Below are 13,758 nucleotides of genomic sequence, written 5' to 3' on the forward strand. Positions count from 1 at the left end.
ATTTTTTATTTTTAGGTTTTTATAGCCTGACATTCACTTACGTTTCGCGGCTTCCTCACTATTCCCTAGTAGTTGCAGAGCAGCAGCTCCTTTCACCAGCGAAGTTGGCAGCTTCTAGCAGATAATTTGAACTTAGTGTTGTTTCCAGATGGAAAATGAGACAAAGTTTGTGCTACAGATCGTTGCTCCATTTGCTAACATAGTTGCCCGGGAGTTGCTGCTGTTTACACTCCTTCCCCAAGGACAGAACGTCAGTTCTCTGAACTTGTGTTTTCAGACCCTCTCTTCCCTTAGTAAATTATGATTTGAAATTTTTTTTTAAGGGTGCATTTCAAAAGGTGGCTGAGACGATGGTAAATAGACCAGTTTGGAAATTGGAATACTGAAACAAGCACTAGGCTGACTTAAGAACACGCTGCCTGTCTCTGCAGTTTTGCTGGCAACAACCACAGAAAATCCTGGTCCCATGAACTGAGCGCTTCTTTGTGTAAAAGCAAATCAAGACCTTCAGTATCACTTCTAGGTTCTTCAGATAACTTGTGAAAATTACAGATGTTGGAACTTTTATGCTGGATTTGACCCAGTTTGCTTATAATGGGAGTTTCTTTCATTCTAGGTATTGTTGGTATATAGCTGCAATGTTTTCTTCAAACCTTGTTTTTATAGTCATTTGAGAATCCATCAGATAGTTACAAAGAAGGGTAGGTGTATGACATTGTAAATAAATTCTCACCTTAGTTACCTTTCTTGTAATTTATTTCAGTAGATAATTTCTCTGTAGCTATCTTCAAAAGCCACTTCTGTTTCATTAAATTTGCTATTTTTTCTTTTTTTAAAAAATAGTCTCCCACCCAGTATGTCTGAATGTCAAGTGCAGAACGACTGGAATTTCTATGGTGATTCTTTTCTTTTTAATGTGCTGTAGTGACATCTTTTGATTACTAAATCATGCTTAAAAATTAAGTGTAAAATGGAGGTAATTGGGGCAGAGATTAATGGTTAACACGTGTTGGTGATTCATCTGTAAACACATTTATTGGCTGAAGCTCCTGAAGAGCAGTGTTAAACAAAATTGTGAAATACAGCAAGAGCAAAGTTTGGAGAATGTTGAAAATTCTTTAATAGTTAGCAGTTGTGTATTCCTTAACACCTGGGGAGAAATGCTTTTTAATAGTTTGGGTCATGGCATTATTTTCTTTTTAAATCGAAAGACTTGTAGAATCAACTTGGTCACTAGTTTACATCAACAGTTTTATCAGCTCATAACTGTCATAACTATTCCTTCTTCCTGTATTTTTTTTTCTTTAAATAACAGGAAGTATGGGAACATTTTGTACAGGAGGTGTAACTTGATGGTCAGTGAGGCAGTGCAGGCTGTTTGTGCCACAAAATTTGTGGCAAAACAATATCCTTTCATCTCTGGTTTTTTTTTTTTTTTTTTTCTTTTTACTCAGTGAGGTTATAATTTCTTTTCACTTAACTTTTAATTCTGTATGGCTCATCTGTCATCACTTGCAAGGTTACTTTACCCTGGAATATTTTGGTCAGCATTACCAAATTAGGTTCCAGTACCATGTAGATGGCACTAGACTCTTCTTATTCTAGAAGCCAGCCTGTTCTGTGTTCAGGTGCACATCAAGTAGCCTTTAGAAGTGCATCTCATAGGATGACATATTGTTTATGAAAATTAAAAAAAAACAGGAAATATTTTGGAAATCAGATGATGCTTTTTCAGGGTTTTCTTTGTGACTAAAAACTTTTATTGTGATTCCCAAGGCTCATTCAATTCCAGCATTAGTTGTAGTTTTACAAGTACTAGGAAAACAAGAAAAGGCTTAATTTCTCACTATTACTACTCAATGCCTGTAAAAAAGTTGAATAAAAAAGAGAAGTTCATGGTTCTTTTCTGAGTTTTGTGAGGTATAACCTGAGTTTTTCAGAAGAGCCTGAATTTTCCAAGAGCCTGATCTAAAGTGGCAGAACAACTTCAATTTATGTCATCCCAGAGCATCCTGTGGTGTTGCTAGCAGTCAACAATTGTCTGGTAGCCATCTTCATCTGCACCCTGTAGCTCCCTTCATCACATGCCCTGGAGGGCATCCAATCCATGGACTGAAAATTTCACTGTCACCTCCTATGCAATCTTTATTTGTTGCAGCTGGCATGATTTTGCATGATTGTCATGTGGTGAAGGATCAGGCCCTTGGCCTTCCAGTCAGTGTGGAAGAGAGAATATAGGCTACTCTTCTCTATTGCACTTCTGTTTCACTGCCCAGAAGTTCCTCCTCCTCCAAAGGAGTATTAGCACTGCATACTGACTGCAAGCCAGTGTCTGGACTAGAATTGTCACTGGCCAGCTGTGTATATGAACCTGTGGTCCCATGTGAGCTCAAGATAAGCTTCAGGCCATGTATCTGTCACCCTGTATATCCCTCTCTGGTGATACCCTCAACTGATTCCAATCCAGTTAAATACTATATTTTGCTCCCATCTTTCTTGTCTTACAAGTAAGGCCAAGAGTTTCATTATGCTTCCTGTCAATGTTTATTTATTTACTGAATAAGGAATTATCAATTCAAATTATCTTATTTGGAGTAATTTTTTAAGTAAAGCTGTAGTCTGATGACTTTATGACTTCTGGTAGTGTATCAAAGATGACACTGTTATCTAAAAGGTGGTAAAAGTGTTGTAAAATCTTGACACAGTTCAGGGTCACTTTCTGTAGAAATGTTTGTTGTGATAGTATTGCTTTGCTAGGCTTGTGCTCCATGAGGCAATCAGTCCTCATCATTCTGATTTTATGCTGGATAGACTCTGCACTGGCTGTATTCCCACACAAGAAGTAATGGGTATAAAGACAAGCATAAATTCAACAGAAATACAATCGGTTGCTCATGCCTGGTTTGGATCAGTTCTGTGACACTTCACAATTTGTACAGAAATCTAATATTAATGAGTGAGCTGAAGGTAATTAAGCAAGTCTTATTCTCAGTAATGAAGATAATTTAATTTCCCTTTTTTTTGCACTGAAGAACAACATGTACTTCTTCAGAATTTTTGTCTTTCCTTTTGTTTGGAAGCCTGGAAGTCTTAGCCATTGATTTCCTAGTGGTTGTGCTACCCAAAAGTATAGTTAATTATATCTTTGATTGTCCTAGGCATTACTTCTGGAAAGATTGCTGTTCTCCAGCATACTTATCTCATGGGTTTTTTTTAAATATTAACAATTTGTTAAAAATCCCTGTCACAGAAAAATGCAATGATAACAGAGATATTAATGGTAAATTATTTGATCTTGTAATTCCATGTAATACATAATACAGAGTATAAAATTAATTCTAATTGCAAGTCTGGTTTTCATTTCCTGCATTCTTTGTGCATGTGTGTGCAGGTTGGATGAAAATTCTTTGAAGTGGATATGTGTGACTGACAGCAGAAGTTGATTTTACATGTTTTTAATTTGAAATAAATCTGCCTAGACAGCTGGCTTCAGCTGGGAAAAATGAGTGTGCTGGGGGAAAAAATATAAAAGGGTGACAGTCAGTGTCCATCAAAATAGTCATGGAGATGGATTCCTAATAACCTGCATGGTGTGGTTTTCACCTATGTACCTATTTGAGCTTTAGGCATGTAGCCATGTGACTTCTAGGCAGAGCTGTTGTCCTGTGTTTTGTGATTGCTAGGGATAGGCCCCAGCTATCATACTATGTGTGCAAGGTCTGAAGACATGTCAGGTGTTGTCTTAACTTGTTTTTGCCTTTGTTTGGGTTTGCTTAGCTGCAAATGCAAACATAGCATTTTTTCTAATCATTAGGAGGTAGTTTCATGTTTGTGTACTTATGTGGCATAACCATATTTCTTTCTATGGTTAGTAGTAGCAAGTATTATTCTGTGTAGAATGATGTATTTGTGACCCTCTCAGCACAATGCAGAGGAGCATCGCTGTGGTGCCATAGCAGAGACCTTGCAAATGGGGACACAGAACCATGGGTGAAGGACCAGGGGCTGAAAAGAGGGGACCATTTTATAGAGTAAATTTGGATGTAAAATTGAGTTGTAGACCAATGAAGCAAGAGCAAGATGTAAGAGCATGTTGAAAAAATAGTCCAGGTGTCCTCAGAATTGGATGGAAGAATCCATCAACATCATACTTCTTCTGAGACCACCTGTCCAACCCCTGCCACCACTGTAAACTCAATGCTTCTCCCCAGAGAAGATGTGGGACACTGAGGGATGGCTCACTCAAACACCCTTCAACAGCTGAAGCCACCATCCTTAGGCCTCAGGAGGGTGCTATAAAGGGAAAGGGCTACGTAATAGGGAGTGCATTACGACTTCAAAAATTATTTTGAAGACTTTCTGTAGTAGTTTTATTTCCACTCTTTTCCCTGTTCCCTTTTCCTTTTTCTTTCTGGAACTAAGCAGTGCTTTTCCTTCACTTCTCCCCCCAACATCCCCGTGGTAACTGAGATAGGATGAAGAGTATTACATTGATGGTGTACATTTGCTTTCTAAATACTTGAGAATTGTGATCACTGTGGCTGAGTCAGGCTGGAGATGGGTGAGCAGTGATGTCCCTCAGGGGTCAGTGAATCTTCTTATTAAATATATTCGCAGCCAGAGGAGGGCTGTGCTGCTATCCAGTGTGACCTGCACAGGTTGGAAAGCTTGGTGGCATGAAACCAAATGAAGTTCAATAAGGGCAAGTGTAGGGTACTCCAGATGGGGAGGAACAACCCCATTCACCAGTTCAGGTAAGGAGCTGACCTGCTGGAAAGCAGCTCTGGGGAAAAAGACCTTGGAGTCATGATGAACAACAGGCTCACCATGTGCCAACAACGTGCCCTGGCAGCCAGGAGGGCCAATGCCATCCTGGGGTGCATTAAGAAGAGCATGGCCGAGAGGTAGTCCCTCTACTCTGCTCTGGTGAGGCCTCACCTGGAGTGTACTGTGTGCAGTTCTGGGCTCCACAGTTCAAAAAGGACAAAGAACTGCTGGAGGGAGTCTTGCACAGAGCCACTAAGATGATTAAGGGACTGGAGCATCTGCCCTATGAGGGAAAGCTAAAAGAGCTTGGGTTGTTTAGCTTAGAGAAAAGAAAGCTGAGGGGACATCTTACCAATGTTTATAAATATATAAAGAAAGGGTGGGTGTCAGAAGGATGGGTCTGGACTTTTCTCCATAGTGTCCAGTGACAGAATAAGGGGTAATGGATACAAACTGGCACACAAGATTTAACTTAAATATGAGGAAATACTTCACACTGAGGGTAATACAGCAGTGGAACGGATTGCCCAGGGAGGTTGTGAAGTCTCCATCTGTGGAGACATTCACAACCTGCCTGGATGTATTCCTCTCAAACCAGCTCTAGGGGATCCTGCTCTAGCAGGGGGTTGGATTAGATGATCCTCAGAGGTCCCCCCCAACCCCTTACCATTTTGTGATTGTAATTCTGTGACTTCTTTGATGTACATCTTTTATTGATTTTTTTCAGAAAAACTGCAAAACCAATCTGTATGTTTTATATGTTGTTATACATTAATGAAGTGCTGTATTAAATATACATTCCTAAAGAAGCTGGATCTGAAATGGGGCAGCATATCCATTGATTTGGATGGGCTGGTTGAAAGTAGCTGGAAAGGACCAGTGAGCTAGCACTAGATGGAGCAGGTCTTTCAACTACCAGCCATGCTTAGTGACACCCCCCCAGGATATGTCACTCAGAGCCAGACACTGTTTACCTGCTCAGCCTTAGAAACATGAATGTAGACTGTTCATTCTGTTGGTTTCAAATAATAATTTGAGTAGTACTGAAGCAAAGTTCAACAGGTTTGTGATACTACTAATTGAACTTTTTTTATTTAGACTGCAGCAGTCCAAGATTGTATTCAGGTCTGCTTTATCTGCAAGAGTATCTTTGTAATCCAGTACTTGCTGTCTTTTTCCACAGAAATGCTGTAAAGCTATTGCTATTGAAGTAAAGGAACCTGGCAATTCCTTTGTAGTTTTTTGTTTGGTTTTTTGATTGTTTTGTTGGGTTTTTTTGTGTTTTTTGTTTTGGGGGGATTTTGGGGGAGGGAGCTTGGTGGGTTGTCTTTTTTTTTGGTTGTTTTTTTTTCTTTGTTTTGTGTTGGGTTTTGGGGTTGTTTGTTTGTTTTTTATTTTATTTGTCTGGGTTTATGTTTTGTTTAATTCCCAGGACAGGAGTAGTCAGCAGTTTTCCTTTTCCCTTAAGAGAGGAGTTTCTGAACCAATATGTGTTTAAATTGACTGGGAGGCTAAAAATTTATTTATCTTGTGAACAAAAAGAGTCAAATAGTTCTGCAGAGGTTATGAAAAAGTACTGGCGATGTTTCTTTGAGCTTGCATATGTGAGAGGTTTGCTTTCTTCACAGTCCTTCTGGTGCCCCAAAGAGTGGAGACAATCTGAACAGAAAGGAAGAGCTCATCCTAATTGAGTCTTAGTCAGAAGAGCCACATGTGAGCCTTTCCTAAGAGAACTAATTATTTTGAACAAGAAGATAAAATGCTGAGAAATTGTCTAATCTACTTTTAGGTCTAGGGCATTTTGAATCTAGAGATCTGAAGGCTAATAGCTTACTTTTTGTTGTGTTCTGACAGAATACAGAAGGAGAAAATAAATAGGTAGGGAAAGGTGACTATCTAAGCTAGTGCTACAACTGAGAAGTTGTTTGTGAAATTGCTCTGCAAGAAGTCAAGTGGACTCTTCACTCAAGTAGGCTCTTCGGATCATAACGTCATTTTACATAGGACTGACCATTGTAAGTCCACTAATATCAGCTAAGGCTGGGGGACAGTGACTTGTAGGATATAATACAGCTATGTTACAATTAGTAGTAGAAGGATAGTATTCTGCATAGTAAACAGTGTGGAGATGCTGCTTTTTCCCCTTTTTATTTTTCTCCAGAATCTTCCTTGGAAAGGGAATATGAACCCAGCATTAAGTGAAGGAAATACAAATATATTTGTTTAATGAACTAACACCAATTCCTCTTCCCATGGAGTGATAAAAATATCTGTGAGAAAGTACTTATGTGTGCTTATATGAGGCTATAATATACTGAAAATGTATGTTTCCTAAAAATTAAAAATAATTTTACACAGGTAATTAACTTCAATGTTTGCAGACTGCTGGGTGTTTATTTCACAACCAATGAATCTTTGTAAGTGCTTAAATGTAATCTAGAGAGACATAAAACCATAGCACTTTGAGAGATTCTGAAAAATTAATTTTTATCATTAAGGATTTCAGAGCTGTTGAAAGCAATGCATAAACATTTGCCACATCATGTGAACACAATAATTTTGTTTTAATTTTGAAACTAGAGAAATAATTTTGAACTATTCAGTTTTGTAGTTACTGTAATCTGTTCTTCTGAGTCAGAATTCTGTCATTTCTGGAGAGAGAACTGGATTTATTTCTGCTTAGCAGGTGGGCTTAACCAAAGGTTAAATTTAGAATGAAACTTAACTTCTTGTTCTGTACTTTTTTTTTTTTTTAAGATATTGATCATTAAAATAAGGTCTGATTTGAAGCAAAGTATATGTGAACAAGGTGAGCAAATGTTTCTTTTTAACATAGGTCAGTCTTTGTCAACATACATGAAATACATGAGATGGTAGAAAGCATCATAGGCTGCAGTGGTTTCTGTTTAGCTACCAATGTTAACTACATCACTGAATCCTGAAGTATCTGATTTGTACTTGAACTGGTTTTACATTAAACATAGTACAAAATATTGTACATTAGGAGGCATTTCTTTATTGAGAAGGTGGTCAAACACTGGAACAGGCTTCCTGGAGAGGTGATTGATGCCCCACTGTCGATGTTAAGAGCTCTTTGGACAATGTCCTTAATAACATATTTAAGCATTTGGTCACCTAGAAGTGGTCAGGTAGTTTGACCAGATGATCACTGTATGTCCCTTCCAATTGAAATATTCTAATCTATATCAAAAAAAGCAGTGGGCAGAAACTGTTAACTTGATAAATCTTTTGGGAGTTATGAAACTGTCCTCAACAAAGTAATTCTGCAAGGCATAGATAAGTACTGTTCTTTGTAATTTACTGATTACTTTTTTGGTTTCCCCTGGGGAAATTGCTCTAATTATACAGAAAAATAAAACTTTATCCCACTATTTCTAGTTTGTCTTGTGCTTTGCAGTTTAGAATAGGTAGATGTTATTGCCTTGGCTTCTGCTTCCGCCCCCCCCCCCCCCTCGCTCTTCCCCTTAGTCATCTCTGCTATTAAAACATTTTGGAATGTCCATTCCAGAAAGGGCAGGTGTAGAATTAATTCCTTCAGGATCTGTAATGGTAGAGCAATTTTTTCTGCACAGATGTTCCTAGATTTCTTTGCTGGATGAATTTCATGTGCATGTTTTTTCAAGTAAAAGCATATTATTTTTTTTCTTCCTCGTAATTGATAGCAATTCCTTCTTTTTTCTTTTTGCATTCTTTATCTGAAATGCTTAACGACAAAAAAATATACTCACTGTATCCAATAAAAATAGAAATCTGTTCCTCTTGATACCATAGATTAGGAGGAAGAAATTGAAGTATAAGCTATTTCTGAGTTTGTGAGATTTCCTAGAACTATTTCCTGAGTCAAAATAGTGTACTATTAGAGAGAATGCATTTTTCAGGAAGAAGGAAAAGAAATATGCCCTGTATTACTCAGCCTGTGCAGAAAGTGCCATTGACCATGAAGATGATAAAGAAGCGCATCCAGTCGTCATCTTTTGCTATTACCATTCCTTTTAGTTGTTGATTCTCCTGTGCTTATATGTCAGGAAGTTTTCTTATATTGAAAGGAGCATTTTGATTGTTTCCTCCCTAAAATGAAAATGCACAAATGAAGTGGAGAAGCTAATTGAGTTAAATCAGACACCGTTTTGTGCGGGTTTTTCTGTTTGGCTGGTTTTTGTTTGGTTGTTTTGGGAGGGCTTTTGTTTTTTGTTTTTTTGGGGCACACTATTCTTTAAATTTCTTGCAAAGCTGTCTACCTTGCATGAACAGCTTGTCAAGTTATTGTGTTACCATTTTGGTTGGCTATTAATGATTTGGGAGATCAGGCATGTCTGCAAATTTTGCTGAAGACATTTATGGTAAAATGTTTGAAGGGTTGAATTGAGGATGCTACAAGCTGTATTAGTTTTAAACTGTGAATTAATGACACTTACTGACCTGAATTGCAATTTTAAACTTTGCTATCTAACCCCTTACAATCTATGTAGAAATCTTAATTCAAGAAGTCCCTGAGCAGCAGATGGTTGGTGACCAGAGACACTCTCTCTTACCTTGTTATGCTGTTCCCATGGTACCTACTTTTGGCCTCTGCTGGAATCAAGAGTTTCGGGATAGGCTGAGCCTTATAGTACCTAGTATATCCAGTCTTTGTGTTCTTATGTGTATGAGAAAACAGAGGAAGAAAACTTTAAAAGGAGCAAAATAAGAGTAGGACATTTGTTAAGAACTTATAGCATCTTAGTTCCATGTAAGAATCATTAAACTGGTTTAATCTTACTCTGCAGACACAAGAACAAACAAACCAATTACATTACATGGTACTTACGCAGAAGAATTAAAATTGCTTGGGAATCTAATGCTGAGCATAGGAGGCCTATCCCAAAGCCTAATGTACTATTTGTTTCATATAGCCCTAATTCTAGTTTTTTATAGCAATTCATTTTGGGGTAATAACCCAAATCTAGTTACTATGAATTAGTGGCATAGCTAAGTAAGTATAATTGAAGAGGAATAAGGCAATTTTCATTTGGATTAGCAGTTCTGATACTGCAGCATTTACTGTACTGTTGTGTAGTGCAGTTTGTAGTGGAGATTGTCAAATACAGATATGGAATCACTGTTTTTACTGGGTTTGCTGATATTTCAAAATATATTTGTACATTTTTTAGTAAAATGGAATACAGCCTTTATGAGCATCATTAAATGCATATATAAAAATTCCACTTCTGAGTGGATTAGAGTAGTTCTGAAGAAGTAGCATGAACAGATTTCACGTCACAAGTCCTAATTTTAATCCCAGTGCCTATTTGGCTAAATAAGAGATGAACCCAGCAGTCTTATAAAGTTATCTTTTGTTCATACTGCTTCTTCTGAAATGTGGATTTAGCAGTACCTAAACTGAGAATATATTTTCCTTGTTGAAATCTGAGTGACGTGCTTAGAACACCTGTATTGATCAAAATTATTAATGTGTTTTTCAGCACTGTTCAGTAGCAAAAAAATAATGTCATTTAGGTTTGAGTGAGAGTAACAAATGGTGACCTTTGAAGAGGCTGCGCTAATTACTGAAAATAATGTGTAAGGCATGTAAATTGGTTACTTAATTCTTCCTTTTGCTCCAGGGTAGGAGTAAACAACTTATTAGGACTTGTTCTTAAAGGTCTTCAGTGGTCACATCTGGCCACCTTTCACAATGAAAGATGGCAAAACAATGAAAATTCTGTGCCTGCAGTGCAGAAAATTCAATTTAGGGTTAAATGGGTTTCTGCTTGCTCAGTTTGTGTTGATCAGCTTAAATTTACAGCACTATTTTCCTTATAGATATATTCTGTAGACTTCTGATACTTTCTGATTCCACTGGGCTGTGGGTGCTCCACGTCAGTCTTCGATTGCAAGAAATTGGAGTGCCTAAAACATTATTGCTTGAATTGAGTATTTACCAGTATGAAGAAAACCACACAATTTCTCTGAAGTGGTATTTTTATGTATTACAGGATGGTATTTTTTTCCCAAAGGTGCAAGATTCGGATTTTAGTTCGACTTGTGGTCTACAGGGATGTCTAGAACAGTTTTTGACGTAACTGCAGTATCTCCTGCTGTGCTGTCTTCTTGCTAATTTAAACTACCTGCCTAAGTTTAATAGCTCTGTCTTGTCTCTGTTCAATGGCATCCTGTATTCCTAGTTTGTCAAGATAATTTAAATATTTATTTTAAAATTTCATTTATGAGTGATGAAATATTGGTAACTATTCTGAGAATGTTTTTCTGGTCAATACTGATTCTCCAGACTTACTGCTAATTTGAGTCTTCTCCTCTGTATGATTTTCAGTCGGCTGAGATGTGGCTATGATATTGGAACTGCATTGCATAACAAAGAGATTAGTTCCTACTACTTACTCCTAAGTGTTCTGTAGATATTTGCAAAGTTCCAATTCTATGTCCCTCATATGCTGTAGTTCTCTTTACCTTACTCATCCTTGACAGATTCTTACAGATGTTTCCTTATAACTCTGAGGTCTCATAGCCATTCTTTTAATTAAAGCCTAAGGCTTTGTGTTCAACTAGCAAGTTAATATCTGGTAGACACTTGTCATTTAAAACTATTTGTGTTCCTGATGTCCATTATAAATGTTTTGGGTGCATGTTGTGCATTGTTTTTCACTTGATGGTATTAAAGTATATGAGACAGTTTGCTCAAATCCAAAATGTATAAGAGAATGAAATGTAAGATGACTCAAGTGTTAGTACTGGGTGACTATGTGTAAATCTTGCATATTAGGAGGGCAGAAAACTAAGCTGATTCTTGATCTAAATTTTTAAAAACATATATGCATTGGTATCTGATTTGTATCTTACACCATTTTTTATAAATAAGGTTATTTTATCTGTTTTTTTTAACAGAAATCTTTTGGACAGAGATACGTTTTCTAAATCTGATCCGAGTAAGTATATAGCATTTTACTTTTTGTTCTCATAATATATGTGAAATTTGAAGTTTACAAATGGATTAAAAATCAGATAAGTCATTTTCTTCAGCATTAATTAGGTTTGCATTTACTTTGTGACAATTATTTAAAGTAATTATGTTGAATTATGCCTGTGAATTTATATATGATAGAACTTTTTATTTAAAATCCATTACTATATTACGGTATTGGACACTTCATAAAAATTTCATCACGGAGCTGATTCTGTAAAACATTTCTTTATTTTCTGATAGGATTTAATCAAAATACTTCTGTAGTGTTAACTTACTAGTCCTTATGTATGAGGTGTTTGGGTCATGTTATCTTCGTTACAACTCTCCATATCTTTTTTTCTCTAAGTTGTCTGAGATTCTTTTGGTTGGTTGGTTGTATTTTCTTTGTTTTCCAAGTCCTAACTTCGTTAGAATGCCATGTGTTGTGCTTACTGACATTGGAAATAACACATATGCTTCTATCAAGTGTATGGACTTGAGTACTGAAATATGGATAGAATGAAATATTTGAGTACTTTTGTGAGAATATGTATGTCTGTTCACAAGAGACTTCCGATGGGAAAAGCTTCTACTTCCTCCTGTGGAAAAGCTGCATGAAGATAGGAGTACCTTCAGCATTCCTGACCTATATAATGTTGTTTTTAGAAAAGGAGATGTAGGCAATACTGTGCCTCTGGTGCAGGGAGATCGTGCAGAAGCAAAATTGAGTGTCTTATGAATTGCTAACTGGCTTTCAGTTGACTAATAACTCCATTGTCTAGGTTAAGCACTTTTGAAGGGTGGTTAGTAACCTATTGCCCCTGATAGATTGAACTCTGAGATCTTTCAGTCGACTCAAGATGCCTTTCAACATGGGATGAAGTGTCTTGGTTTTTACATATTCAAAGTATATGGAAGTATTTTTAAAGTGTCATAAGCTTGTGTATTAATTCAAAACATACTGCTTTCTTGTTTCTGGTAAATACCTATTTAAGGCACTCAAGTTGATAATGTGCTTTAGAGATCTGACCTCAAGTTGTGAGTACCAATCAGGCTGCTTTGTTACAGGTTAACAGTGCACAACCATGGAATACTGTCATGCTGTCCTTGGTAAAGAGAGAAGGGAGTAACTATTAGCCCTGGAAGTGCTTTTACTGTATTTGCACTCAAGAAATTACTTTTTGAAGCAGCTTTGATTGCAAATACTCTCAGTGAACATATAGTTTTGGAATCCTACAGGGTTTTTTATTAGCCAGTTTGGTTTGTTTATATCCAGCATCCATAGAGATACAATCCTGCTGTAAAAATGAAAGGGTAAGGATGTAGTATAAAATTCTTTTCTGTAGTTGAAAGTATGGCAGCAAAGTTTCCTTGGCATGTCTGCTCAAACAAAGGCCGTTCTTAGGCTCATCTCTCTACAGTAACTTTATGTAAACTTAGCTAAAAAAGGTGTTAAAACCAGCATCATGTGCCTTCCACAAGATCCACATACAGACCCATGGAATTTTTGACCATTGGGTCTCATAAAAGGTGGAACCTTGTAGAGTCACTCTGTACTTGGAGATCTCACTGGACTTGACTAGCCCAATTCTAATATGCTTTTCAAACTCCAGCACCATTACCTAGGGACCACACTGACAGTGAAAATCTGATTTTATCCTCTTGGTCTTTTTTTGGAGAGGAACACACATGAATATAGTTGACTCCCATACTAGCATAAGCAGCTTCTCCTAAAATTAAAAAGGAACTTGTGATTTCTCTGGTTCTTCTGGGAGGCTTGCTTATCCTTTTTTTGATATTTTAATTGCTACTCAGTATGTATTGTAATTCTGACCACTTCCCTGCAATCTAGAATATTCATGCTGAGAGGAAGCCAGCACTTTGCCTCGCTAGAGGTAAATTACAGAAATAATGTAGAGATATTAGATATACATGGGAAAGACTTGTATAGCCCTGGTTCATGAAACAATTTAAACAACATTGAAGACTCTTACTGGCAGTGCAGCATTTGGACCATTCTATTCTTCCAC

At 37.1% G+C, this 13,758-nt stretch overlaps 1 protein-coding gene across 1 annotated transcript in view; it reads left to right on the forward strand.

Annotated features, from left to right (window-relative positions):
- Positions 1–13,758, forward strand: part of CPNE8 (copine 8) — an 86,585-nt gene that overhangs the window by 1,137 nt on the left and 71,690 nt on the right. Inside the window, exon 2 of the mRNA XM_030450704.1 lies at positions 11,671–11,711. Coding sequence (XP_030306564.1) covers positions 11,671–11,711 — 41 coding nt within the window. The remainder of the gene's footprint in view (positions 1–11,670; positions 11,712–13,758) is intronic.

The sequence above is a fragment of the Calypte anna genome, chromosome 1 (assembly GCF_003957555.1).
Source record: "Calypte anna isolate BGI_N300 chromosome 1, bCalAnn1_v1.p, whole genome shotgun sequence".
NCBI classification, from domain to species: domain Eukaryota; kingdom Metazoa; phylum Chordata; class Aves; order Apodiformes; family Trochilidae; genus Calypte; species Calypte anna.